We start from the raw sequence: 27,892 nt of genomic DNA on the forward strand, positions 1-27,892 counted from the left end.
CCAACCATTTGCCTAGGAATTTCATAAATTCATTCTTTTTAATAGCTGAATAGTACTCCATTGTGTAAATGTACCACATTTTTTGTATCCATTCCTCTGTTGAGGGGCTAGAATTTTTATATAATGTACCGGATTATATACTTTCCAGACTTCCCAGGTCCACCCCCCACCCCCACTCTTGTGACCTTCTCCAAAACAAAAGCAGAAAAAGAAAAAAAAGAAAAGAAAAAAGAAAAAATTCCAAATCCAATTTAAGTTCCCTATATACTTACTAAAGCATGGTCAAACTTGCAGTGGCCAGCCCCTTAAAGAAAACTGAGTCCTCCCTTACGCCTACTTTCACCAGCAGCCAACTGCTGTGAAGAGCTGCACTTCAGTAGTACCCCTATCACAATGGTTTCCTTCGACAACCTCTCCTTACATCCAAGGGCACCAGGCATGAATGTGGTACATAGATACACATGCAGGCAAAACATCCATTTACATAAAATAAATGTAAAATTAAGGAAAATTTACATTACATTTATTTATGTAATTAATTTATGTAACTGGGGAAGGGGTTAGAAGACAACATTACAGAGCTGGTACTCTTCTACCCCTATGTGGGTCCTGAGGACTGAATTTAGGCAAGCACCTTTTCCTGCTGCGTTATCTCACCAACCCATTTTTCCACCTCTCCCTATTTGAGGCAAAGACCTTTAATAGATATTGTATTTTACAAATACTGGAGAATCATGCTCTACTGCCTGAACTGGACGCATGCTGGCACCACGATTCTGCAGACTCTTTTGCAATTCAACCTGTAATGAAGGAACCTTTCAACCTATCTTTACTGAACATAATTAATTTGAAGAGATTACCTTTAATAATCTACAATATTGTAGGAATGCAGGTTAGTAGTAGTGCATTTATCTCCCTAATATTCATGAGATGCTGGCTCTATCTCTCTGTCTCTGTCTCTCTGTGTGTGTATGTGTGTTATTTTGTAGATCACACAATAATAGTGCTTGTTATTCTTTTGAAGCTAAGTCGTACAGAAAAGAATGGCTTAGATGTGAATACCAGATCAGTCTGTAGAAACATCAAGAGCTACCTGTGAGAGATCAGTTCTAAGACATCAGTATCTGATTTTATATTTCTTTCTCCATCATATGCCAGATAATGTGAAAGGCTTCCAATCCATTCAGTTATTACAATTGGTGGGACTCTAACCACTTTAACAATGAATACAGACAATAAATTAACCTTTGCCAGCAGAGGGCAATGGAGACACACCACAGGGGAGCCGGGTAGGTTTTTGTTTGTTTGTTTGTTTGTTTGTTTGTTTTGCTTTCTGGTCCCAGAGTGCAATCTGTCTTGCTATTGCTGTATGGGTATTTGAGGACATCTGGTGGCACACTGCTATGCCACATGCCAAGAATGAACAGTCAACAGATGATACCTCTTATGGCCCTAAAACAATGTATATTCAGACCTCACACCACAGTGATATTCAACAAATCCTGTGGGTCTGTTCACCAGCCACAGAAAACATGGGTCTTGGACTTTGCCTTCTGTTAGATCAGTGACTAAGGACCAGCTCTGGTCTCCAGGCAACATACTGACAAGTAATCCACTGGTCTTCTCCATATTTTATGAATGGAATTTCTTCAGAGAGGTATTCACTACAGCTCTGGGTATGGGCTCTCACTTAAATGTTTGTGCTTCATTGAGTATCCTTCAGAGTTTCTTTATAGCCTATTTTCTAATACAGTTTAGTAATAATTCATATTACATTCCTCTGCCTAAATTACGTTATGGTTTCTGTTGCCTAGCTGAACCTCAACTGAAAGGTAAAGAGATTTGAGCAGTCAAACTAAATTCCTATCAAGTTGGCTAGTTTATTTGTGGTTGGGGGAAAAACAACAGTCTCCTGGAAAACACTTTCTCCAGGTAATGGTGGATTGTAATGTGGAATATTTTCTTGCTTTATTTATAGAAACACCATGGGAAGTAAAAATAAATTACACATTTTTCTCTCCTCCCCTGGACTTTAAAAAACAGGGCTCATTTTCCTTCCACTCCTATTTCCTCCTTGTAAATGCTCTATGGCCAATCTTTTCAGTTTTGAATTCTCTACAAAACTGGTTGATATATCATACTTTTTAGTAATGAAATCAATTTGCAGAAAGACCATTTCTTTTAACTGGATCAAGAAATAAGACGCAGGGGCCGGTAATCCAGTCATGCAATGCTTGTCTAGCATGCGCAAGGCCTCTGCATTCAATCACTAACAGAAAAAAATAAGTGAAAAAAAAGTTTTTCTTTAAGCACTTTTTGCATGTGATATGTGTAAAACATGTGCATGTCAGAGGTTGATATCAAGTGTCTTCCTCAGTTGCTTTCCATTTCATTTAAAAGATAGGGTCTCTCCTTGGTAATCACCACTTTGGCTACACTGGCTGACCGACCTCCAGAGACTTGTTTGTACTACTCCCTTCCTCATAGCTGAAGTTACAGGTGTGTACCATTGCAACTGGCTTTTATGTAAGTGACAGGGGTTTCAATTCGATACTCATGCTTACCTGGCTGAGCTAACTTCCATTCAGCATTATCTTAGTCAGTGTTCTATTGTTGAAGAGTCACTATGACCACAGCAACTCGTACAAAGAAAAACAATTAATTGAGGCTAGTTTACAGTTTCAGAGGTTTAGTCTATTATCAGCATGGTGGGAAGCCTGGCAGCATACAGGCAGACATGGTGCTGGAGAAGGAGCTAAGAGGTCTATATATTTCCTCCAACAAGGTCACATCTATTCCAACAAAGCCAAACCTCCTAATCCTTTCAAATAATGCCACTCCCTAAGCATTTAAGTATATGAATTGATGGGAGCCACTATTATTCAAACCACCGCAAGCATGCATATCCATCCATCCATCCATTATTTGTTTGGTTTTTCAAGATAGGTTTTCTCTGTGTAGCCCTGGGTGTCCTGTAACTCATTCATGTTTTGTAGACCAGGCTGTCTTCAAACTCAAGATCTTGAGGGTTGGGATTAAAGGTGCATGCCATCATCCCTGTCCTCATCCAGCATTTTAAGATAAAATATATATTTTTGTCCCCAGTGATTCCAAGAGATGGATATGTGATAGCAGTTCTTTTTCAAGAATTATCTACTTTATGTATATGAGTCATGAGTCCACTGTAGCTGTCTTCAGACACACCAGAAGAGGGCATCAGATCCCATTACAGATAGATGGTTGTGAGCCACCATGTGGTTGCTGGGATTTGAACTCAGGACCTTTGGAAGAGCAGTTGGTGCTCTTACCCACTGAGCCATCTCTCCAGCCCTGATGACAGTTATTTTAAGACAAGCCTCAACAGGGCACATGCAGCTTTTCATGATTTAGCTCTTGTTTGCTTTAGTTCTCACCATTACCTTACAGGCAGCCAAACTCCTGTTGCAGGTCATTCTGTGACTAAAACATCTTCAAAGGTTTGTGAACCTCTGTATATCTTCCTCTTTGCAGAAATGTTCCTCCTTGTATGTGGCAAAACTTTTTCCTTTAGAAAATCTCTAATACTACTGCTAGAGACCTTTACACTGATCCTTTTCTTTATTTTCTTTTAAGACAGCCTTGGCCAGAATTCACTATATAGACCAGGCTGGTCTCAAACTCACAGAGATCTGCCTGCTTCTACCAGCCTGCCAATGCTGGAATTAAATGCTCACACTACTACACAAAATTGACAACTCTATTTCTAATCTCAGAATCTTCAGCATGGCATACAGGGTTTACTACATTGTAATTAGCTGATAAATGTATCTAAGGCATGTAAAATGAAATACAATGTGCTTGGCTGTTACAAATTAAAATATACTGTTATAATTTTGCCTAGAATATCCACTAGGCTCCAATGGATGGCCCTGCTTAAACTTGGCGAGTCACAACAAAACAAAATACATGAACATGTATTCGTGTACCTGGTGTTCTCTTGCTAATCGTATTATCCCACCCCCTAAAAACCTGTTTGCAGTGTCCTGAACACAGGCTAAAGGAGGCCTGCCCCCAGCTAGATTTGACTGGCAATAAAGAATTGCTGTACAGCCAATAGCTGGCCAGAGGGAGATGAGGCAGAACCCTTAAAGCTGCGTGGGCTAACACACAGGAGGAGGAAAGGGAGAATCACCATGACTCAGGAGAGACAGATGAACAGATTTAGAGCTGCAGAGGGGAGGTCATCTGAAATGTAGGAGTAAAGTGGGAGTGGCCCCCGGGAGGGCTGCCCAGAAGTGTCCTGGGCAGCAAAGACCAATGGGCTTCACAGAAGGTAACAGGGCAGCAAAGTTAAAAGTAGATTTAAAAGATGTTGAGCCAGGAGTACCGAAGGGAAGGTTATGCTAGCCAAGGGAGGCTTAGAAGTACACAGACACTGAGCTAGTAAGGCATGTTAGAAATAAGATAATGTATGTGTCTTGCATTCATGGATCCAAAAATAGCTCCTAGGTGGGTGCACGTATGCGACCTGCCAGGAGCCAAAGCCAGTGTAGCAAAAACTCATCACTACAAATATGGGACAGGGACTTGTAGAGAGGAGGGGGTTTGTTGGGGGTGGGAAGGGAGATAAGAGGATGGAGAGATGGGAGTAACCAGAATGTATTATAGAGTCAATCAGATGAGCTCAATGGTGTAAAGTGTTTGCTGCACATGCCTGATTCCCAGGACCAGTGAAAAGAGAGAGCTGACTCCCAAAAACTGTCTTCTTACCTCTACACCTATACTGTGCCATATATATTTCCTCCAACAATAAACAAAAGACCTTGAAATCTTAAAAAGAGTGTATTAGCACAGCAGTGCAAAGATCTTGTCTCAGAGCTAAAACCTCAAAGCTGTCTTCTGACCTCTGCATGCATACCATGGCTCACATGGGCCTGCACCACACCATACAACAAAAGAGCATTCACACACAGTCATACACTCTTCTCCCCGACCCCCATCTCTCCTCAAAAGTCCTGAACACAACCTGAGCAGGTGAGATGTCCCAGTGGCTAAACATGAATGACATGCAAACTTAAAGGCCTGAGTTTTATACTTGGGGAAAAAAAAAAAAGCTGTCTGTGGTGGCACTCACCTCGCTATATTTCTAGCACTGGGACACAGCTCAGTTGGTAGAATACCTGCCTAGCATGCATGAAGGCACAGGTTCAATCCTTAACACCATATAAACTAGGCACAGATACACATCAGTAACCCTAGCACTTTCAAGGTGGGAGCAGAAAAATCAGAAATTCAAAGTCATCCTTGATAACATAGAAAGCTCAACGCTGGCATCTGCTAGTAAGATTGTCTTTTAAAGAATTTTTTCTTCTTTTTTACAATAGAAATTGAACCTAGGACCTCATATATGTTAGGCAAGTACTCTATCACTGAGCTATAGTTCTAGATCAGTTACCTGGCTGCTATTCTAGAGGACCTGAGTTTAATTCCAGCACCCACATGGCAGCTTAAAACTGTCTGTAACTCCAGTTCTAGAGGATCTGATGCCCTTTTCTGGTCTCCATGGGCATTGGTGGTAAACAGACATAATATGTAGGCAAAACAGTCATATACATAAACTAAAATAAACAAATCTTTAAAAAAAAACCCAAGATATATTATATACACATATGAAATTATAAACAAAAATTATAATAAAAAATAAATAATATAAAAAAGATGTTGATGAGTTTAAACAAGGGTCTTACACATAGCACTCTGGAAGGCAGATAAAAGATATTTTAGTTAATATAATTTATATAAGTTAATACGATTTTAGTTAAAAATAATTTAGTTAAAAATAAAAGCACTTTATATTTTCCTACCATTAAGGAGTCCAATGAAGTTTCTTTGTTTGCTTATTTGTGTGCTTTGTTTTGTTGTCTCAGTTTGGAGAATTTTAAAGTGCTAAAAGTCAAAGCTATCAATAAGAAACATGAATTATGGGGCTGGAGAGACAGTTCAGTGGTTAAGAGCACTGGCTAGTCTTCTATGACACCTGGGCTCTATTCCTAGCACCCACAAGCCAGCTTACATATAACTCCAGTTCCAAAGGATTTGATCCCCTCTTCTGGCTCTGTGAGTATTGTACACATGTGGGGCACATACAAACATACAGAAAAAGCATACACATAAGATAAAAAATAAAAATTAAATAACATAAACTACAACCTGCATGAGCCATAATTAAGATTATGACTAGACAAAGGACTAGTATCTCTTGGCACAACTCATTATAAGAGGCCTAACTCCTAATTCAAAGGTGCATGTAACATGGTCAGGGATAGAGAAAGATGCCTCTGGAACAACTTCACAGAGCTGTTTCATATACTATGGTACCAAAATCAGTTAACATAGGCTATAATTAGAATAATAGGATATTTAAGTGTTAAGAGTTACACTGGATAGTGATGGTACAGGTCTTTAATCCAGAGACAGAGGCAGGTGAATCTTTGAGTTTAAGGCTAGCCTGACCTTACAGCTAATTCCAAGACAGCCAGGGCTACACAGAGAAACCCTGTCTTGAAAAAACAAACAAACTTAGGGTTGATGGAATTATGGTACAAGTCTGAAGTGAATTAGAATATTTAAACAAGGTTTCCATGTATGGTTTATGGGAATGGTTCCTCTATGTAATATACACTATTATAGGCAGAAGTTATGTAAATTCACTTTTCAAGCCACACTAATTAGGCATGCTAAATGGGATTGAATGAGTCAGAGTTCATAAGCAAACAGGATGACCTAGAAGCTGGAGTGCAAATTCTCAGTACAACAGCTTTGGAGACTATGCTAGATATCTGTACCTCCCTGGAAGTACAGAATTTCCATTTGAGGAACAACTATGAGCTTGTAATTGGATATTAAGCCAAACAGATACCATGGTTGAAGTACATCAAGTAAACTTGAATCCTTAAATTCTCAGGTGTCTTGTAAGGTCAGAAAAACTCTGAAGGGAAAGTTGCATAATGAAATGGGATAGTTTATACTTGATCTCATTAGTGCTGGAATGCAAAGAGATTTATAAACTGCAGAGCATTTCTTTTCCTTTAGGACTGGTTAAAACTGTGTGAGAATCTGTCAGGTTCTATTATCACTTCTCAACGGACCAAAAAAAAAAAAAAAAAAAAAGGGCTGCTTCGTCTATGGATGGCAGCTTCAAAGCAAATGAATATATCCTATTTAGAAGGTCACTATGACAATGAAGAAGCTAAAAACAAATCAGCTCAGCTGCCTGACAAAATCACATGGTGTTTCTCTAGTAGTGATAAAAGAGCAGGCACAATGGTAAACATTCTTACATCTGAATCTCTACTAACTCATGACTTGGTCATATGGTCAGATAGATTGGGCAGTGTAAAATTAGACTATTAAAGGCCTGCCTGCATAGGCATCCCATATATCTACCACAATTGGCCCAAACAAAAGTCTGCTTTACTGAATTAAAAAAATACCACAAATAGAGCTAGTCATGGTAACATATGCATGTAGTCCCAGCCCTTGGGAGGTAGAGAAACAAGAATTAGAGGTGTTCAAGGTTATTCTGAGATACATAGTGAACTCAAGGCCAGCCACAACTACATGAGACTCTATCTCAAAAGAAGAAAAATTTTAACAATATTAATATTATGTTTATCATAAAATAAGTCTAATAGTAGACATACTTATTGGTAGAGCACTTGCATTCAAGGCAACTCCCAACCCATGCAAAAATCTAATAATAAAACAGTAGTCAAAACTGGTCATATTCTACTGCTTTTTGGTTCAAGGTCATGGAAATATAGTTGCTATAACCAGAGCATTAGGTTCATTTTTATAATTGATGAACCATGACCAACAAACTGTATCTACTTCAGCATGGCTAGCAATATATAATAAAAAGACTTCCAATATTTTCAAGAAAACTCCAAGTAGCTTCTACATTAAAACAACTGGTAAAGAAGAGTGCCAAAGGACCAGCAGAGGAGTCCTGCAGGGGCACACAGGAACAGGAACAAGGGTTGGTGTAGGCATCGGTAACTACTTATTTCTTATGTGAAAAGACAAAGGAGGTAAGCAAGCAAGATCCAAAAGTGTTCTGGAGGCTTTATATATTGGAGCCAAAGTTAGACAGTGGCATTTAAATTCCTGATCTTTTATATTTCCACTACTCTTTTGAAAAGAAGACCATACTTCCAGCTCAGACTGTCTGGTTTCAAGCAACCTTTGAGCATTCTTTTGACTTAAGGTACTTAGAGGCTTGACTTCCTGGGTGCATTCTCTACTTAAAAATTTATAGCTCACTTTCATTGAAGAAAGACTGTGATGTAATTATTTTCTAGATAATAGACTGAATCTGTCTAAGTAAATTTTGGACTAAATTACAAGTCAGCTAATGAACATTTTCATCATTGAAATCCATCTACTTACGTACCTCAAGAGACGAGGTCTGGTAGGGGTGGGAGGTGGAGGGATGGGGACATCCTTGTGGAGATAAGGGGTTGGGGAGGAGGTATGGGATGGGGAGCAGTCAGAGGGTGGGCCAAGAGGGAGATAAAATCTGGAGTGTAAAAAAAAAGATTAAATAAAATAAAATAAAATAAAAATAAATTAAAGAAAAAAAAAGAAATCCATCTACTTAGATTCATTTTGGATTTTCTCAGTAATGTGGTCCTTGAAACATCTTTAAATTTTACTGCATATATTTATCAAGCAACATCAAAATATATTTATCATATATATATACTGCATATATTTATCAAGAAACATCAAAAACAGTCTAAGAATTCTATACAGGTCTTCTCATTTAACTTTGACAATTAATCATGGATGGGTGGCAAAGACATCCCTAGAGAGATGAGGGGCAACACTCCTGAAAATTAAGTATCTCACCTACAGAAGTTATAGTTAATAAGGGACAGAATAGAAATTTGAAACTAAGATTTTTATGACTTCTAAAATCAATATTGGTTAAACATTTTTTAAAAGACTGTTTTCTTTTTTAAAAAATTGTTTATTTATTTAAATTTTTTATTTATTTACATTCCAAATATTGCCCTCCTTCCTGGTCCACTCTCCAAGAGTTCTTCACCCTCTCCCCCCTCCCCTTTGCCTCTGAGAGGGTGCTTCCCCTACTCCCCACCTCTCCCACCCAACCACTCCCACCTCAGCCCCCAATCCCCCTACCTTGGGGCTAATTAGAAAAAAAGAAATGATTATTTTCTTCTACGTGTAAGAGGGTTTTGCTTGTATGTATATCTGTGCTTCATGCGTGTGCCTAGTGACCTTGGAGATCAAAAGAGGATCCCAGATCTCATGGAACTGGAGTTATGGGCAGTTATGACGTGCAGTGTGCGTGCTGACAACCAAAACCAGGTCTTCTGCAAGAAGAGCAAGAACAAGTGCTCTTAAGCACTGATGCATTTCTCCATCCTGTTTAAAAATTTATAACCCTAAAATCTGGAATCTCTGACCCTGAGAGCTGGTATCACGCACTTCTCCAATCCTACCATCTCTCCAGGGAGAACAATAAAGCAGGGCAGGGTTACTAAGTTTTTCAGCTACAAGCAGGCAGTGTACTTGCAGGCAATGATGGGCACTAAGAAAATGAGAGCAAAATAATGAACTTAGGTAAGCCATTAGAGAACTCCCCATAACAAAAGGCAACATTGGAACATATTATCAAAAAAAAAATTATGTAGGGTAAACTGAGAAACCTCAGGGAGGGCTGTCAACACACACACAAGATGGGGAAGTATAAATATAGCCTGCTTGGCTCAGTTTCACTTATAATTTAAAATAGAAAAATAAAAAAGAAAAGTGAGAAAAAAAAAAAAAGCTGACAGCAGCAGCAGAGACTGCCAGCCTAAATACAAGCTAGCAAAAAGCTAATCCAAATGCCATAGTATTTTCCAAAGTTTCAACAATGCACATGGTCCACAATTCAGTACCTATTATGACACAATAGCTCTATTTTTTATGTAAATTCATATGCAGATGGAAATAGGTATTGTAGTCTAGGTTCATTATCAAAAATACATTAGTGAAGCAAAATTTAACTTGTTAGTATCTTAAATAAATCAGTGTTGGGATAAGAAGATACACTAAAGATAGTGCCTCCTGGGATTGGAGGTTAAAAACACAACTACCCACAATATTAGCGGATCTATTGCTAGGTCTGGGGCAGTCCTATCTGTTCTCTACCTGCACATCTCCTCTTTCTACTCATGAAATACTCCTACAAGCAGAGGCTCAAAGTTTTCCGCCAGAGTAAACATTTCATTTACTCCTTTCAAATGCCACTTGAATTTTCATGTGACACTTTACCAATTTATAAAGAACAGAAAGTCCATTAGTCACTTACAGAACAAGTCTCAATGTATCTAATGATGATTGCATGTACTGGAAAAGGGTTATTTTCATTAAAAAATAGATATACTCACACTGGTCAACAACATAACCCGTTTGATCCCTTGCTGTGTATGTCTGTAGCCACTGATACTTCAAAGAGAAACAAACTACAACTTTCCATCTCATCCAAGCCCACTCTTTTAATGCAAAACTGAAGAGACTTCATATCATTATTTGATTCTATAATGAAACAAAGTAGTTCAGGGCGAAAGCACTTTTTTTCAGAAGACAAAGTGCAAAGGACACCTACCTTGTGAGTAGAGAAGGGTCTGCATCTCTAAAAGAACACAGGTGAACACTTGCACTAGGTTCTCTAATCCCAGGAGCTCACAGGCCTCTCGAAGAGGGTAGTCAGAAAGAGGGAGTTCATTGGGCCCAGGCCTCTGGCAGATGACAGGTTCATAAACACCATAAAATTTCAGTGACCTCCCAGGAGGCGGAAGGGGCACCTCGTAGAGAATATTGTGGATGTAGCTCTCAAGCGGCAAGGGTGGTGGCTGCTGTGAGGTAACTGCCTTGTGAAGTTGGAAGAGGAATTTCTTGCAGGCTTGCATGAAAGGCAGAGGTGTGATCAAGCAGATACTTTTTGAAACATACAAGGTGTCTCTGTTGATGTCATAAGAGTTGTATCGCTGGAGTTTCAAAAGAGAGGTTGCATCTCCCTCATCAATACTACTTGCCAGTGAGTCCATACTGCAAGAGGATGAAGCGTACACACTGCTGTACTGCTCAGCGTTATGCATCTGGTACAGTGTCTGCATGGCTGTACAGATTTGCTTACTTGTAACTTCTTCATAAAAAGTGAGAACAAAACCATAGGTACGAGAACCATCTTCCCGGGTAATTATAAATGAGTGGAACTGAGGCTCTTTATTGTCAGCTTGTGTTCTGAAAGACAGCCCTTTGGGCATGCACAGCTGTGGAGAAATGGGGGGAAAGCATCAGAACGCAGTACAGGCATAACTAAGGAGGGGGTAAGGGGGAATGATTTCCTTTTTAAGAGGATTCAAAGGACAAGTTTTATCCAGATTTAACTTTATGTATTTTATTTATATGAACACACAGTAGCTGTCTTCAGACACACCAGATGAGGGCATCAGACACTGTTACAGATGTTTGTGAGCCACTATGTGGTTGCTGGGAATTGAACTCAGGACCTCTGGAAGAGCAGTCAGTGCTCTTACCCACTGAGCCATCTCTCCAGCCCAATAACAGTCCTAAATTAGAAACGTAGTGTAAGCTCTTCCCTTACTTGTAGATAAAACATTCTCAAAAGAAATATATGTGGGGCCAATTTGGCTCAGCAGGTTAAGGTGCTTGCCTCCAATTGTAAGCCTCACAACTTTCGTTCAAGTCCTGGGACCCACATAGTAAAAAGAGAACTGACTCCTACAAGCTGTGCTCTCACGTCCACACCCATGCACACACACAAACAAGAAATGTAATAAAGATTTAAAAATAGATGTATAGACATAAATGGAAAAACTGTTCACTGCATGGGTATTATACAAAGGGTTTTATATAGAAGACAAGAGCCAGGGAGATAGCTCAGCAGGTAAATACGGTTGCTGTCAAGCCTGAGTTCTGTCACCAGAACCCACTCTACTGCAGGCTGTTTTCTGATTTCCACACAGAGTGATATGCACATGACAGACAAACGCACACACTCAAAACCCCACACTAAACACATGTAAAGTATTTTTTAAAAGAATGAGAGCTTTGCCGGGCGTGGTGGCGCATGCCTTTAATCCCAGCACTCGGGAGGCAGAGGCAGGTGGATTTCTGAGTTTGAGGCCAGCCTGGTCTACAAAGTGAGTTCCAGGACAGNNANANCCTGTCTCGAAAAAAAAAAAAAAAAAGAATGAGCTTTAATTTGGACTTAGTAACCCAGTTTAAAAAAAAAAAAAANCTCTGACCTGGAAAATGCATGAAGACAGAGTATGCCGAAACACTTACAGGTATTTCTTTGAGACAGGGTCTATATCTCTGGCTGGTATAGACTCCCTATGTAGAACTCTGGAACTCAGAGATCCAACTACCTCTGCCTCTGGAGTACCAGCAGAGCTCTCCCTGTGGGTGTGGATGTGCCTGAGGAAAGGTTCTAGGAGAGCTGGCCTCACCACTTGTCTGCCTTCAGATGACATGGGTATGGAGGCAATGCCCTCCCCTCACCACCTGCAGCAGTTGGGATAGCTGGCCCTCTCCCTCGCCAGCTACAGGCCTAGCAGAGCAGTGCTGAAGAGCTCGTCTGCTGGTGCAGATCAGGGAGAAGGGGCACACTGACTAGCTCAGCTACTATCAAGGCCCAGATCTAAGGCTCTGAGTTGGCCCACCCCAAAATCTATATTATCTGTGAACACTTGGGATGCATGGAAGGGCCAGTTCTGCTGATCCAAAGCTGCAGGATCTCTGTGACATAACACCAGGATACCCAGGAATAGTCCCAGTGAGAATTCAGTATTAATGGTGTTACAGAAACCAGAGATCTTTAACTAGGCCAATGACTTGTTGGAATGAACATTTGCAAGTGAAGATGTGTAGAGAGAGGGATATACTGTGGGCCACTCTGTGACATACTACAGCTTCCACAATGAGATGTTTTCTAGGCTTTTTTTTTGTTTGTTTTTGTGTGTTATTTGGGGGGATGGAGGCTGCAAGGGTGAAGGGTGGATATGAGTCAGACTGAGGTGCGTAATGTGAAACTCATAAAGAATAAAAATATGAAATAAGTGTATGCCACCATGCCAACCTTAAGTACTATTTTTATAGTGATTATGACAGTGTTTTAGGGAAAACAGGCAAAGGTTCTTTTGATTGGTAAAAAAGAAGTTAACAGAAATAAAAAACAACAGTTATCCTACGCAGGACAGAAAGAAAATTCAGAAGACATGAGAAGGTGCTGGAGAGATGGCTCAGTGGTTAAGAGCACCGACTGCTCTTCCAGAGGTCCTGAGTTCAATTCCCAGCAACCACATGGTGGCTCTCAGCCATCTGTAATGGAGTCTGATGCCCATTTCTGATGTGTCTGAAAACAGCTACAGTGTACATAAAATAAATAAATCTTAAAAAAAAGAGAAGACATGAGAAGAGAAAAAAGTTCTCCTCCTCCAGAGTCTGGTTGGAGTCTCTGTCTTGTGAAAATCAAGAATTCTAGCACATGGGGTTGGAGAGATGGCTCAGTATTTAGAAGCAATGGGTTGCTGGGTTGCTCTTCTAGAGTACCTGAATTAGATTTCCATTCCAGGCATGAATGTGGTGCAGACATAAATGCAGGCAAAACACCCATATACATAAAATAATTTTAAAAATTATCTTCCTCTGCAGCACTTGTGATCTAGGGTGGTTTTGCTTTGTCAAGCTGCATTGCTACCCAATCCTGTCACAATCTTATTCTTTTTTTTTTTTTTTTNTTTTTCGAGACAGGGTTTCTCTGTGTAGCCCTGGCTGTCCTGGCACTCACTTTGCAGACCAGGCTGGCCTCGAACTCAGAAATCCGCCTGCCTCTGCCTCCCGAGTGCTGGGATTAAAGGCGTGCGCCACCACGACAATCTTATTCTTAAGTTCCTTGGCAACCCTTTGAGATATTTCATGATACCAAACATGTACATTTGGCTTTGTCTATTTTATTTTTTGTTTGATTTTTTTTTAAGACAGAATCTCACTATGTAGCTCTCACTGTCCTAGAACTTACTATGTAGACCATGCTGACCTTAAACTGAGAGATCTACCTGGCTCTGCTTCTGAGTGCTCAAATTAAAGGGGTACACCACCACACACAGCAATGTGTGTCTATTTTAAAGACACTTAGTGTAACTCTCCCTTGAAAAGTACATGGGTATACTTGGGTTTATTTTACTCTTTCCCTGAGCATTTCTATGTTAAAATTTTCTTAATATATACCAAATTCATACAAGTCAGTCATGAATCTTCTCTAAGGACAAAGTCAAGGATTCTAGGTCTGTGTGAGTAAAAATCTCTTATTAAAAGTTGTACTTCTGCTGGACAGTGGTGGCGCACATCTTTAATCCCAGCACTTGGGAGGCTGAACGTCAAGGTTTAACAAATACCCATGCCCTCAGAGAGGTGGTTCCCCTCTGCCTCAGGAAGGTCTGAGATAAAAGTTAAGGAGGAGAGTGGCATTGTACTGCTAGTTGGAAGACACACAGTTGATCTGTATAACATCTGACACGGACTCATTCTGAATTTGGACAGGTTTGGGCTTCTTGTTCTTCTGGCTGCTACATGGAAAGAAATAGCAGGAAAATCAAATGATAAACTATGAGGACAGAGTCACTGGGTGAAGAGGACAACTCTAGCAGACATCAGAACATGCATTACTAACGTGACATTTGCTCCAAAGCATATGGGTCTGTTGTAGCAACCTGTTCAGCAGATGGTATAGTAAGAAAATGTGAGGCACCAGATGTTATGAGTCTCAGCCAGTGGTCTCTGTAGAATGAGATCTCATGTTGTAAGTTGAGCCTGTAGCTGTATTTCTTGGAACACTTCCAACTCTATGATAGCTATGAGGGGTGATAACTGTAGTCCAAATACAACAGCTAAGGTTCAGAGTTCTATTACAATAAAAGCACCATGAAACGTGCAAAGCCGAAACTCTTATGACAGTCTTTGATCATGTTTATGATAGTATACTTGCTCCAAATTCGGGAAGATCTTCCCACATTCTGGCAACAGCAACCCAACATGTAAGAATTTTAAGATTAAAACTTGTGAGGAGAGAACTTACTTCTGGTGGTCCAACAAAATTTGAAATTCATACTGTGGCTCAGTTTGATAACCATACTTCTCAGGTCTACCAGGTAAGTCGGAACTTAACAAAAACAATGCTAGCATCTTCAGGAGATGACAGCTGTGTAAGGTTGTGGGAAGGTAATTACATGGCCAATTAGAAGTGTACTGGTATTCTGAAAGGTGCCAGGAGTCCAGCAAATGGGAGTTCTCAGCTGGGAAACTCAAATCCTTCACTAAGCTCAAATATTCATCAAAGCTTCAAAACTCATTAAACAGATCTTCTGCTGGCTCAAGGCACAGCTGGGAACAAGCTGGGGTAACTGATGTTTTACTGCTTGTGGCATGGATACAGGAGTGGAAAACAGACTCTTTCCCTGTATCCCCAGCACCATTTATCTCTCCCAAGATACATCAGCAGCCTGCTCACTAATAAAAATACAGTGTATGTAATTTTTTTGCACCAGTTGATTGACACTATAAAATGGAGAGGCTTTTTGTTGAAACAACATCACCAAAACAATTGTTTGTAAATGTTCTTGAATCCTGGATTAAAAACTAAAAAGATTGTAAATATTGTCATAAATATTTGGGAGGATTTTGCCATGGAATGAGTGAGTTTATTATGCACGTAGCAAGCAAAAAGAAGAGATGACAAGTGCAGCCGGATAAAAAATATGGAATGCTTTACAAATTTGCATATCATCCTTGCGCAGGAGCCATGCTAATCTCTGTACTGTTCCAATTTTAGTATATGTGCTGTTGAAGCGAGCACAAGGGAGAATATTTTATTCCTTTAGAAAATGTAGGCATATGTCTTCCATTTTCTAAAACAATAAGCCAAAATGATAGGTTTTTATAATTTTAATCTGAAATTGAATAAATGTTTTTCATAGATTAAAAAAAAAAAAACTAGCTGACTTGAAGCTGTCATGTTGCATGGAAGACCAAATGAAGAGACAGCAGTGTCAGCAGTCTTAGCCACAATCCTAGCCTAGGAGATAGACCTGTGAGCACTAGTCCTCCTAGTCATATGCCTAGCCTAGGAGACAGAACCGTGACCAGTCTATGAACCACTCTAATGCTAAATACAGAAGAACATGCCAAACTTGCAGATTCCTATACTATCTTGCTTACTTACTATTTTTAAAACACATTCATATATAGCCAGGCTTTTGACATGTGTCCAAAGATGGTCTTGATTTACTAATACTCCTGTTTATGCCTCCCCAAATGCTGCAATTAAAGGCCCGTGCTACTGTGCTGTTGCGTGAAATATTTAAAAAGCAATCCATGTTACACCAGCATGGCACTGGTGGACAGGCCTGCCTGTTCTCAGCCTGGCAGACAGGCACTATGGCTGGCTCATTTTGTATTAAAGGATTTGTTTTTATTTGATGTGCAAGAGTGTTTTGCTGTATATATGTACATACACCATGTGCCTGCCTGATGCCCAAGAGAGTCTAAAGAGTACCAAATCCGCTGAAACAGGAGTTAACGGTTGTTAGCTGCCATGTGAGCCTGGATCTTTTATGAGAGCAGTAAGTGCTCTTAATTGCTGAGACATGTCTTCAGCTCCCCAAATCTTCTCTTTTTATATCAAGTAGGCACTATGACCAATGGAGGAGCTAGAGAAAATACCCAAGGAGCTAAAGAGATCTGCAACCCTATAGGTGGAACAACATTATGAACTAACCAGTACCCTGGAGCTCTTGACTCTAGCTGCATATGTATCAAAAGATGGCCTAGTCGGCCATCATTGGAAAGAGAGGCCCATTGGACTTGCAAACTTTATATGCCCCAGTACAGGGGAATGCCAGGGCCAAAAAGTGGGAGTGGGTGGGTAGGGGAGTGGGGGGGAGGGTATGGGGGACTTTTGGGATAGCATTGGAAATGTAAATGAGGAAAATACCTAATAAAAAAAATAAAATAAAATAAAAAGAAAGAAAATAGAGTAAAATACAAAGGCACTATTTTTAAAAAGTTAAATTTAACTTAATTTTTTTGTTTTCATGTTTTTTATTGTTGTTACTGTTGGTTTTGATTTTTGGTTTGTTGATAGGGTCTCATGTGTTCCTGTCTGGCCATGAGCTCTGCATAGCCAGCCAAGGATGAACTTGAATTTCTGATCCTCCTGCCTCTATGTTACAAGTGCTAAGATTATGTCACTATGTAGGCTGAAGACTCAATTTTATTGACAGGATTTCCTAATATCTAAGCTAGAAAATCAAAGCTCATAGTGTTTTTGAAAAGTGGCCACATATATAGTTAAGGGTTTGTAGCTTTCTTAAGAACACATTCAAACATTTACAGGAAAAGCTTGCCAGAAGTTATATTCAAAGGAAGAAAGACTTCCTATGCCACAGATAACAGATGTAAGAATTTTTCTTACATGCTTTTCTACAAATCAAAAGGACAAGATATGTATTTATAATCTGGGAGTTGTGAATGAGAAAACAAGATGAGGCTTTTAAAAGCCAGAATTATATAAATTACCAGGAAACAAGACATCCCTCTCAGAAAACCTGAGACGTAAATCGTAATTTGCTTACAATGGCTCAAGTATCTTGTTAACCCAGAATATTGTATTTTCTAACGATATACTCTTCAACTCACAATAAAATAACTAAAAAATAAAATGTGTCTTGTAACCAAATATTGGACGGTGCTGTCCACAGCCCTCCTCTAGCATGATCAGCCAGTGTCCTTAGTTACCTCCCCTTCCAGGCACTTTGGCTACAATTTCATCAGATTTATTTATTATTTATTTAGCTGGCTGGTTTCTTGAGAGTTTCATGTAGCCCAGGCCAGAATTTAATTTATGAGTAAATGTGGATGATAATGAACCCTACTGCCTGCATTTGTTAAGTACTGGGATTATAATTTTGGCTTGAGGTTTAGCAAGTCCCTCTTCCATATTCTATAATTCTAATACTCCATATTCTTTTTCCTCATTAGCCTATGAAAGAAAAATTATTCAGAAAACCCAATGGAGCCGGGCTTGGTGGCACACGCCTTTAATCCCAATACTCGGGAGGCAGAGGCAGGCGGATTTCTGAGTTCGAGGCTAGCCTGGTCTACAGAGTGAGTTCCAGGACAGCCAGGGCTACACAGAGAAACCCTGTCTCGAAATAAATAAATAAATAAATAAATAAATAAATAAATAAATAAATAAATTCCTTAAAAAAAAGAAAAGAAAACCCAATGGGACAGCTCACTTTGCCCTCTTACCTTCTTTCTGCCTTCCTTTCTTTAGTAAACCATTATTTTATCTTGTGTATTGCATCAGACTTAGAAGAAAAATATGAGAATAATTCTTTACTTAAGTGATTTCATAGTCTAGCAGGAAAGACAGACATAAACTAAACTGCTATGGGAGATGCTCAAGGTGCTCCAGGAGCGAGAAGAGATCACTCAATTATGTAGCTTCAGATATGGTTTTGTACTCAGTAGCACCTGACGACAAGGACAGGGAAGAGAAGCAAACAGGGTCTCCTTATTACTTAGTCAGGGTTTGAGTATCTACCACTATGTGTTAAGTTAGGGTTCTAGCAAGGAATAAGAGAAATTATTTTTTTAAACTTTTCTTTTCACATCATGTACCTCAATCCCGCTCATCTCCTTGTCCCTTCATATCTATCCTCTACCCTTGCAATCTCCCCCATAAAAGAAAACAAAAAATAAAATAAGAAAATAATTAAAAGAATAAAACCTCGGTGTGTCAGAGTATATATTCTTTTACCCATACAACTTTACTTCCAAGTGTTCATTGCAATGAGTCACTGGTCTGGTTCCAGGCCTCTGGATTCTGCTACACTATCAATACTGGATCCTCACCAGGACTCCTCTTGGATATCCTGTTGTTGAACTGTGCCATGGAGATCCTGTAGCTTTGGATGTGAAGGGCCAGCCTTTTTACATACTCCAGAGGTTCATGGATGAGGTAGATGTTGGGGTGGGGCAACCAAAGCCCTGGATCTGGGCCTAGCTGGTAGCTGAGCTGGTCAGCCTGCCAGATCTCTTGTGCCTGTGCCACCAGAGCCAGCTCTCCTGTCTGTGGCAGCCAGAAAAGAGCAGACTGGTTCTTCTATGCTCACACCATTGGGGCCAGCTCTTTTATACCTACACCACTGAGGCCAGCTCTCCCTTACCTACCACCAGGGCCAGCTCTCCAGCACTGTCCCAGTGAGGGGTGGGGCCAGCTCTCTGCAACATTTATACATCAACAGTATCCCAGGCAGCAGCCCAAACCAGGGACTTCCACAGGGCCAGGGACTTCAACACAGGCTCTTGCTGCTGAAGGGCAGTGGATCCAGATGTAGCCCTCAGAGGCAGCATGGGTGGGACATTACCATGGCCTGAGGTGGCAGTGCAGGCTACTCCCATCAGGCTGTTCCTCACCACTCTCACATTTCCAGTTCCACCTCTCTTCACAGAGCACAAACCATTCCACTTCTCCCATTTCTCTCCCACAGATTTGATCATTGTGGTGGCATTGCAGGCTGTGCCATGTGGCAGTGGGTAAGACTCTAAGTGAAACTATTTTGTCCCTTGTGATGTCAACATTATAACAAGAGATATAGATTTGAATGCTAACTATGTCATTAATAACTCCAACTGAAACAGGGATTATAAAAAGATATAGGATAGTAAGGAACCTGTTAAAGGGATACCTTCTCTAAGAACATCCAATTTAAAATAAAATCTTAACAATCAAGAATTTACCACAGGTGCTGGAGAAATGGCTTAGTCATTAAGTCATTAATAGTGTTTTTGCAGAGGGTCAGAGTTTGGTTTTCAGTACCCATGTCAAGAAGCTCACAGTTGCTTGTAACCAAGGGATCTGATTTCTCTGGATGTTACTGGTACTCACTCACACAGATATACACATTAATAAATACTTTAAAAACATGTATGTATGTACATACATACATAGGGCACACATGCCATTGTATATGTGTATAGGTCAAAGGGTAATTTTTGGAAATTGATTCTATTCTTCTACAACTCGGGTTCTGGGGACTGTTTGGTGTTGAATTGTTCGGTGGCAAGTGCTTTTACCTGTTGAACTTTCTCACTGGGCTTATAATAAGCCTTTCATAAATAATAATAATAATAAATAATTTACTTTGGGAAAGAGAGTCAACTGAAGAGAAGTATTAGCAGAAGCAGAAGCCAACTAAACAGTGATTAATAAATCCAAGTAAGAGATTGGGTTTCTTTGTGTAGCCCTGGCTGTCCTTGAACTTGATCTGTAGACCAAACTGGTTTGTCTCATAGGTTATTCTAAATCCAGGTAAGATAACAATGAAAGATTAACCATCATAATGCATATGGTGGTCTGAATAGATATGGCCCCCACAGACTCATGTGTTTGAATGCTTGGCCCATAGGGAGTGGCACTATTAGGAGGTGTGGCCTTGTTGGAGAAAGTGTGTCACTGTGGGAGCAGGTTTTGAGGTCTCCTAAGCTCAAGTTACACCCAGTGTGGAACAGTCTCTCCTTGCTGCCTGAGAATCAAGATGGAAAACTATCAGCTCCCTCTCCAGCACCATGCTGGCCTGGATGTTGCCATGCTTCCCGCCATGACAGTAATGGACTGAACCTCTGAACCTATAAGCCAGCTCCAATTAAATGTTTTCCTTCCTAAGAATTGCCATGGTCACGGTGTCTCTTCACAGCAGTAATACCCTAAGACAATGCATATCTAAAAACAACATACCTGAAGTACCTAGCAGGCATCTACCAAATAACTTCCTTTCCTTACAGTCACTCCATAATGGAAACCTTTATGTTTTTTGGCTCTACTTTTGAAATTCTCAAGAACTACATCTATACCAGATCTCAACCTGCCATTAGTAGTTTCTGTGTCCATCTTGTCTAATCTCTTATTTGCTTATGTTGGGTCTCTTTAATTATGTTTGTTATAGAGGTGGTAAAGGTCTAAAGTACTACCAAGCAGAATACTTCATAGAACACTGAAAAAAAAAAAAAAACCAACCAACCAACCAAACAACCAAACAACTAAACAACCAACCAACCAACCAACCAAACAAACCTATTGCCTTCCTCCCTCCCATGAATCTCAAAGGAGACATTTATTTAAAGATTATATTTATTGTTACTGTTTATGTGCATACACATATGGTGTGTGGGGTATTGGCTAAGTAGGTGTATGTGCTTTGAGGTCAGAGGACAACTTTCAGGAGTTGGTTTTCTCCTTCTACAGTAGGATTTGAGAATCAAACTCATGTCATCAGTTACCTACTGAGCCAACCTGCTTGCTGCCCAGAGAAATTTTAATCACTACTGGGTAACATATTATAATGATTCAAATGCTTTAATCAATAGACTTCTAGCAATGATTAAATAATGAATGTAGGCTCCTCTCCTTTCCACCTCAGTTATGATGATTTTAACACCTGAGAGACTGAGTTTCATCTACTGCTACAAGATAGAAAGAAATCAACTCTTACAAGTTGTCCTCTGATCTCCACATAACAGAGCCCAAATACATATATACAAACAAACGAACAAACAAAGAGTTTTAAAGTTCCTTTCCATCTTCATGATGTCTGTGAAAATGATAAAATATAAGTCCAGGATACGTTATTCCTTGGTATACAGAAACGTATTATTCTCCTTCCCTTGATCAAAGTGGTTATCATTGTTTAAAGTATTAAACCCAAACACACATTAATAATAGGAAATAAAATGGACTTGAGGTTCTACTGTGGGAAATCTGACTATCTTCTCGGAGACTCAATTTCTCCATCTGTAAGATAGGCAGTATTATATTTCTAGGGTTCTGTGGAGAGATGGCTTTGTATTTAAGAGCACTTGATATTTTTCCAAGGATCTGAATTTTGTTCCCAACACCCATACTAAGTGGATATCAACCCACTCTAGCTTCAGCTCCAGGGGATCTGATGCCCTCTTCTGGTCTCTGTGTGCACTAATACATATGTAGCATACAAAAACCAGACACACATGCACACACTAAAAAACAAAATCTTAAAAAATACTATTTCTCATATAACTTAAAGGATTAATTGAATTAAATAATATAGATATTTATCATTTATATTTTAATAAACTAATAGCAATGCTAAACAATGGAAAGAAAAAGGAAAATATATACCATGTTCACTGCATCTTGATCAAAAGGGTTCCATTCTATGTTTTGAGGATAGTGGGCCAGAACTTTGGATTTGAATGTTCTTCTCAGAGGACTCTGATCAAAATTTTCACCTACAACAAATAATTGATAATCAATTAATAAGTGGAACTTAAAAAGACATAATTTTAAAATTATTATTGTTATTAAAGATAGGGTTCCTCTGTGCAGCCCTGGATATTCTGGAACTTGCTCTATAAACCAAGCTGGCCTCAAACTCAGAAATCCACCTGCCTCTGCCTCCTGAGTGCTGGGATTAAAGGTACATACTATCATGTGTGGTGCATATGTATTTATATATGTGTGTATATATGTATATTTACTAATTATATTTAACAACCTTAGATGAAAAATATTTGTCTCCAATATTTGGAGAACTATCAATTAAAAAAAAAGTCTGGACTCAGGAGGCAGAGACAGGTGGATCTCTGTCAATTCTATAAAGTGAGTCCCATTTCAATCTAGTCAAGGTTATACAGTAAGATCTTGTCTCAAAAACAAACAAACAAACAAACAATAAACAAAATGTAAAAAAATAAAAGTCAAAGAAAAAGAAACCTGCGGTTAGAAACTTAAAAAAAAACCACTAATATCATTGGTGTCATGTAATTACTATACCCACATCAACATATGGTGATTAAAAAGTTATATAAAAACATTTCACTGAAGTAATTTAAACTAAAGGTTACGAGACTGAAAATTTACACACAAACCCAATGCAGAGGAGGCAGTTTTATTTACATTGCCACAAAACTGGCATACAGATACAGGTTTCCAGTGACTGAATCAGCAATATCAGAAACACCATTGTTGGGCTGTCTAATGGTAAAGTCCACTAAACACATTAACTTTTTAAAGAAATGAGTAATTCTATGCCCAAGTTATCACCTGTCAAATCTTTAGATAGTTTATATTATATATGTATATTTACATATACATATGTACATACATACATATATCTACATATAGATATATAAAATTCATGATGGGTGGTGGTAGCACAAAACTCTAATCCCACTACTTGGGAGGCAGAGGCAGGTGAATCTCTGAGTTCAAGGCCAGCCTGGTCTACAGAGTGAGTTCCAGGAAGGCTAGGGATATACAGAGAAACCCTGTCTCAAAACCACCACCCGCAACAAAAATTCTGTAAGAAGTAGTCAAATTTGTTTTTCATTTCCTTGACCAAATTAATTTTCATAAGACTTATTACTCTCAAATACCTTAGTTTTATAAATTAGCTTGATTCTGAAGGATCTGTTTTAAAACATCCAGTGTCAAATAGTTGGTATCAAGGGGTTAGAAGAACTCAAAGAAATTTCATAATTTTCTGTTTTTCTTTTTTCTCTTTGTTTCATTTTTCTTTTTTCTTTCTTTCTGCCTCTTCCTTTCCTTTTCCTTTCCTTTCTTTCTTTCTTTCTTTCTTTCTTTCTTTCTTTCTTTTCTTTTCTTTTTTTTTTGAAACTATGCTATTATACAGCTCTGGCTCTGGAACTTACTTTTTAAGTTCTACTTTAAATTCTAATTAAGTACTACAGTTATAAAGAGATATCAGTGTAATTTACCAGTATTTGCACAATTAAAAGTATCACAATGCAATCAGACTTAGAAGTGACACTGCCATTTTGCTAGACATGACTCAATTTACACTTGGGGTAAAAATATGAATAGACATATACTAACTTTACTTTGAATTGAGTAAAAAAAGTTAAAAATCACAGAAGGGAAATATTACACACTAAAATCTTGCTGGAAACTACAATATTAGATATTTAGGAACTTAATTTAAATATATTTGGGGAAAGCAACTAAACTATGGCTTTCAATTGGTGTCCTTGACAAATGATCTTTTTCCTTTGGAGTCTCCTGATTTGGTTAGCTAAGTACCATAGCTCTGTATCTTTCTAGTCTGTAGCTCCGTATTCTAAGAGTTGAGAGCTTTCACTTCCAGGAGAGAAACTGTTAAAGATATCCTAAAACTAGGTGTGGTTTCTCATGTCTGTAATCTAAGCCGTTGAGAGGCATAGGCATGAGGATCACTGAGGCCAGCCTGAGCTACAGAGTTGAGCTTCTTTTCAATAAATAAACAGACAAATGCTCCTTTAACAAATTCATCAATTTTTATACATTGCTACTAGAGTTACCTATGACCAAAAGTCGCGTAGATAAATATTAAACTGTCCATGAGTTAGTGTGACAGAGAGTCACAAGATTCAGAATTCAAAACTGTTCACTTCTGGATAAATGATTCTCTTAAGCTGATACTTGAGTTCGTGTGAACACTAAGATAATTTATGTTTCTTGCTTAAAAAAGAGATTAGATTTCACTTTACTCTATGTCCATAAATAAATAAATACACAAGAAAAAGTTCCTATAGTTCTAAAAATTTGTGCTACTCGGCTGGGCATGGTAGTGTATACCTTTAATCACAGCACTTGTTAAGTAGAGGCAGGAGGACCTCTGTGAGTTTAAGGGCAGCCTGGTCTACATAGTGAGTTCCAGGACACACAGGACTAAATAGAGAAACTTTGTCTCAAAAAAACAAAACAAACAAAAAGCCCTATGCTACTGACTTAGCTATTGCCATAGCAGAACTCTAAGAAACCCTCTCTTTGGCCCACAATCTAAGAGACAGAAATTACTACTTTTATCTATAATAAGTAAAATGCAAAATACCACAGGAACAGAAAAACAGCATATAGCCCAGGATAAATCTATTTGTAATACTTACCTTTTAGTGAATTCCTGCCTGTGCATGGTTAAAATAGCAACATCTTCATTCAGATATCAAGTTATAAATGGGATAGAAAATAAATCAGAGAAGTCATTACAATGCCATTTTTAATATAATTGTTCTGTTGCCTGTGGAAGTCCAACCTTCTTAAGGTACAACCTATTTACCTCCACACACAATTTCACAAAACCACAAAACATATACAACAATGTGTATCCTCTATCACCACCACCACCACCACCACCACCACCACCACCACCACCACCATCACCACCACCACCACTGTTATTACTTATGCCACTATTAACACTTCTACCTTGGTAACACCACCACTATCACTGTTAACTCTATCACCACTCCAGCTACTAATAACACCATCACCAGTTCTCTTATACTGTTTAAAAAAAAAAAAGAGCAAAAAGAAAGATCACTGCTGTATTACAGATGTCTTGGCAAATATTTTTTTGAAATAAATTAGGGAAAGAATCTGATGCCACTGGTAAGAATTTAGAAATGAGTGAATGTAGCTATTCTATTCTTACTAACATCTGTGGGAGAGGGGAAAAAAAGTCCCAGAATTACCTTAGGGACCTAGAAACTAGGAGACCAACCTACTCTTTTCATTTTGAATTCACATTTTTATATGTCATTAACTCAGAATTTATTGCTAGGACTAATCAGGAAAAATGACTGGGTTTGGGATTTTGGATTTGCATGAAACAGAAATTGTATATAAACATCCTTAAATTAAAATTCACTTTTTAAATACAGTCCTCAAACAAATAAGGACTGTAAATTTCTTCAAGTATTTATTTACTTGTAAGGCCCTATATTAAATTTTTACCACTGCCAAAAGACAGTTACAATGTTAATATCTTTGCTATAATTATATACAGCCCTAATTTCAAACAATATTGCCACGTAATCTACTAAATTTAAGCTGTAATCAAATCTCTCCTTCAAGAAAATATAAAATACATGCCAAGACACCTTAGACTGGTAAATACAATTTTTTCAAGGCTTGAAGCAAAAGAGGTCTTTATGAAAATTAAGATGCAGATGAGAGAACAAAATATAAGTATCATCTATAATTTTGTCTAAACAAATTTAAGAAACATTTATATTAGGATGTGGGGTGAATTAAAATTATGATTCTAATACCCCAATTCATTTTTAAACTATTTTTACCTGAAGTTGTATTTGCAGTATCTTGGCTCTTGCCATGACGATCTGCTTCTAGCCATTGGTACAAAACTACATAATGTAATAGAAACAAAAATCTTTATGAACAAAGCAAAAACAAACAAAAATGATATTGAAGAATGGAAAAAGAGAATTAAAAAAATTAAACAAAAGCAATTAAATTAGAGACAATCAGGTCAAGCACACAGCTTAACATCAATAATATGTAGCTTACAAGCAAAGAACACGAGTAATTTTAACACAATAAATACTAGTTATCTGTTTCAGTTATCTATATGGAAGAAAAGCACATACTGTTCAAGGTTAATTTCAGAGAAATGTCAACAGAAAGTTAAAGTATGGTGATAAAACTAAGTTAACAAAGTATGATGATAAAACTTGTATAAATTATATTGTGAGCAATGCTATCTACTATAATGGGTGTGGCCCAAAAACTACTCTTCCAAAATGCTAACAAAATTGTTGAATGACAAGAGCTCTCAGTCACTGCCAGTGTGAGAGATGGTTTGATACTTCCTAATAAGATCAAATAATGCTCTGGACATATAACTCCATAAATCTAGTCTCATTAGTAAAACATCACATTTCAAGAGGAGTAGTTTATACCTGGTAAGTACTCTCCAAAACTATCAAAGAAACCAGAAACAACAAAGCCTGAGAAACTGTCACAGCAAAGAGGAGCTTCAGAAGATTTGACAACTAAATGCAAAATAGCAGGATGATCCTCCAAGAGAAAAGAAACACTAGGTAAAAACTAAGAAATCCAAATAGGGCTTCCATCCCTCAACTCCACCTTGTATTGTAGGAGTTAGAAGTCTAGGTTATCGGAGGTTAGGGACTCCACAGGAGACCAACAGAGTCAAATAACCCGGACCCTTGGGAGGCTCCCAGAGACTGAACCACCAACCAAAGAGAGAGCATGGACTAGACTAGTTCCCCTCCCCCACCAGATATACATAGCAGATGCACAGCTTGGTTTTCATGTGGGTCCCCAACAACTGAAGTGGAGGCTATCCCTGACTCTGTTGTCTGTCTCTGGATCCTGTTCCCCTAACTGGGATGCCTTATCATGCCTCAGTAAGAGAGGATGTGTTTAGTCCTGCAGGGACTTGATGTGCCAGGGTGGAGTGATACCCAGAGGAGCCTTCCCCTTTTTCACAGAAGAAGGGGAAGAGGGAGTCGGGAAAGGAGGTGTGTGTGTGTGTGAGGGAACTAGGAGGAGGGTGTGCTGATATTGGAATGTAAAGTAAATAAATAAATAAATGAAAAAAAATTCTGGGTTGTAGCTACAAGCTTTTCCACCCTCCTCTTTGCAGCAAACCCAGACTAACACGATTCTGAGACTAATAATTTATTAGTAAATGCTTAGGCCATTTATTAATAAGCTTCAGCTTATTCCCCAACTAGCCCATTACTTATGTAACCCGTTGAAACTACTCTATGTCTTCTACATGGTTAGTCATCTTCAGTTTCATGAGACTGTCTCCAGAGTTTCAGAGCGAACCTTTTCCACCTGACTCTTTCCCAGAATTCCTCTCTCTTTCTCTACCGGATGTCCCACCTTCTAATTCTACTTCAGCTCTTTATTGGCCATGGGCTTTTTTTTTTTTTTTTTTTTTTTTTT

The 27,892-nt window shown here is 38.7% G+C and overlaps 1 protein-coding gene, 1 non-coding gene and 1 pseudogene across 6 annotated transcripts in view; 1 reads left to right on the plus strand and 2 right to left on the minus strand.

Annotated features, from left to right (window-relative positions):
• The window catches only part of Dennd5b (DENN domain containing 5B), a 111,193-nt gene that overhangs the window by 64,928 nt on the left and 18,373 nt on the right, over nt 1-27,892 (minus strand). For 2 of the 5 annotated variants that reach the window (XM_029478757.1, XM_029478756.1), the window contains exons 2-5: nt 26,254-26,319; nt 25,063-25,105; nt 22,298-22,407; nt 10,658-11,324 (exon numbers count right to left, since the gene is read on the minus strand). In XM_029478757.1, coding sequence (XP_029334617.1) covers nt 10,658-11,324; nt 22,298-22,300 — 670 coding nt within the window. In that variant the 5' untranslated portion in view covers nt 22,301-22,407; nt 25,063-25,105; nt 26,254-26,319. The remainder of the gene's footprint in view (nt 1-10,657; nt 11,325-22,297; nt 22,408-25,062; nt 25,106-26,253; nt 26,320-27,892) is intronic. The other 3 variants (XM_029478754.1, XM_021165869.2, XM_021165870.2) reach the window with 3 other exon arrangements.
• Nucleotides 12,550-15,589, plus strand: LOC110296455 (annotated as a pseudogene).
• LOC115031470 lies at nt 15,828-15,931 on the minus strand. Its single transcript, XR_003837090.1, has one exon. It is a non-coding gene; the product is annotated as a U6 spliceosomal RNA (small nuclear RNA).

The sequence above is a fragment of the Mus caroli genome, chromosome 6 (assembly GCF_900094665.2).
Source record: "Mus caroli chromosome 6, CAROLI_EIJ_v1.1, whole genome shotgun sequence".
Taxonomy (NCBI): Eukaryota; Metazoa; Chordata; class Mammalia; order Rodentia; family Muridae; genus Mus; species Mus caroli.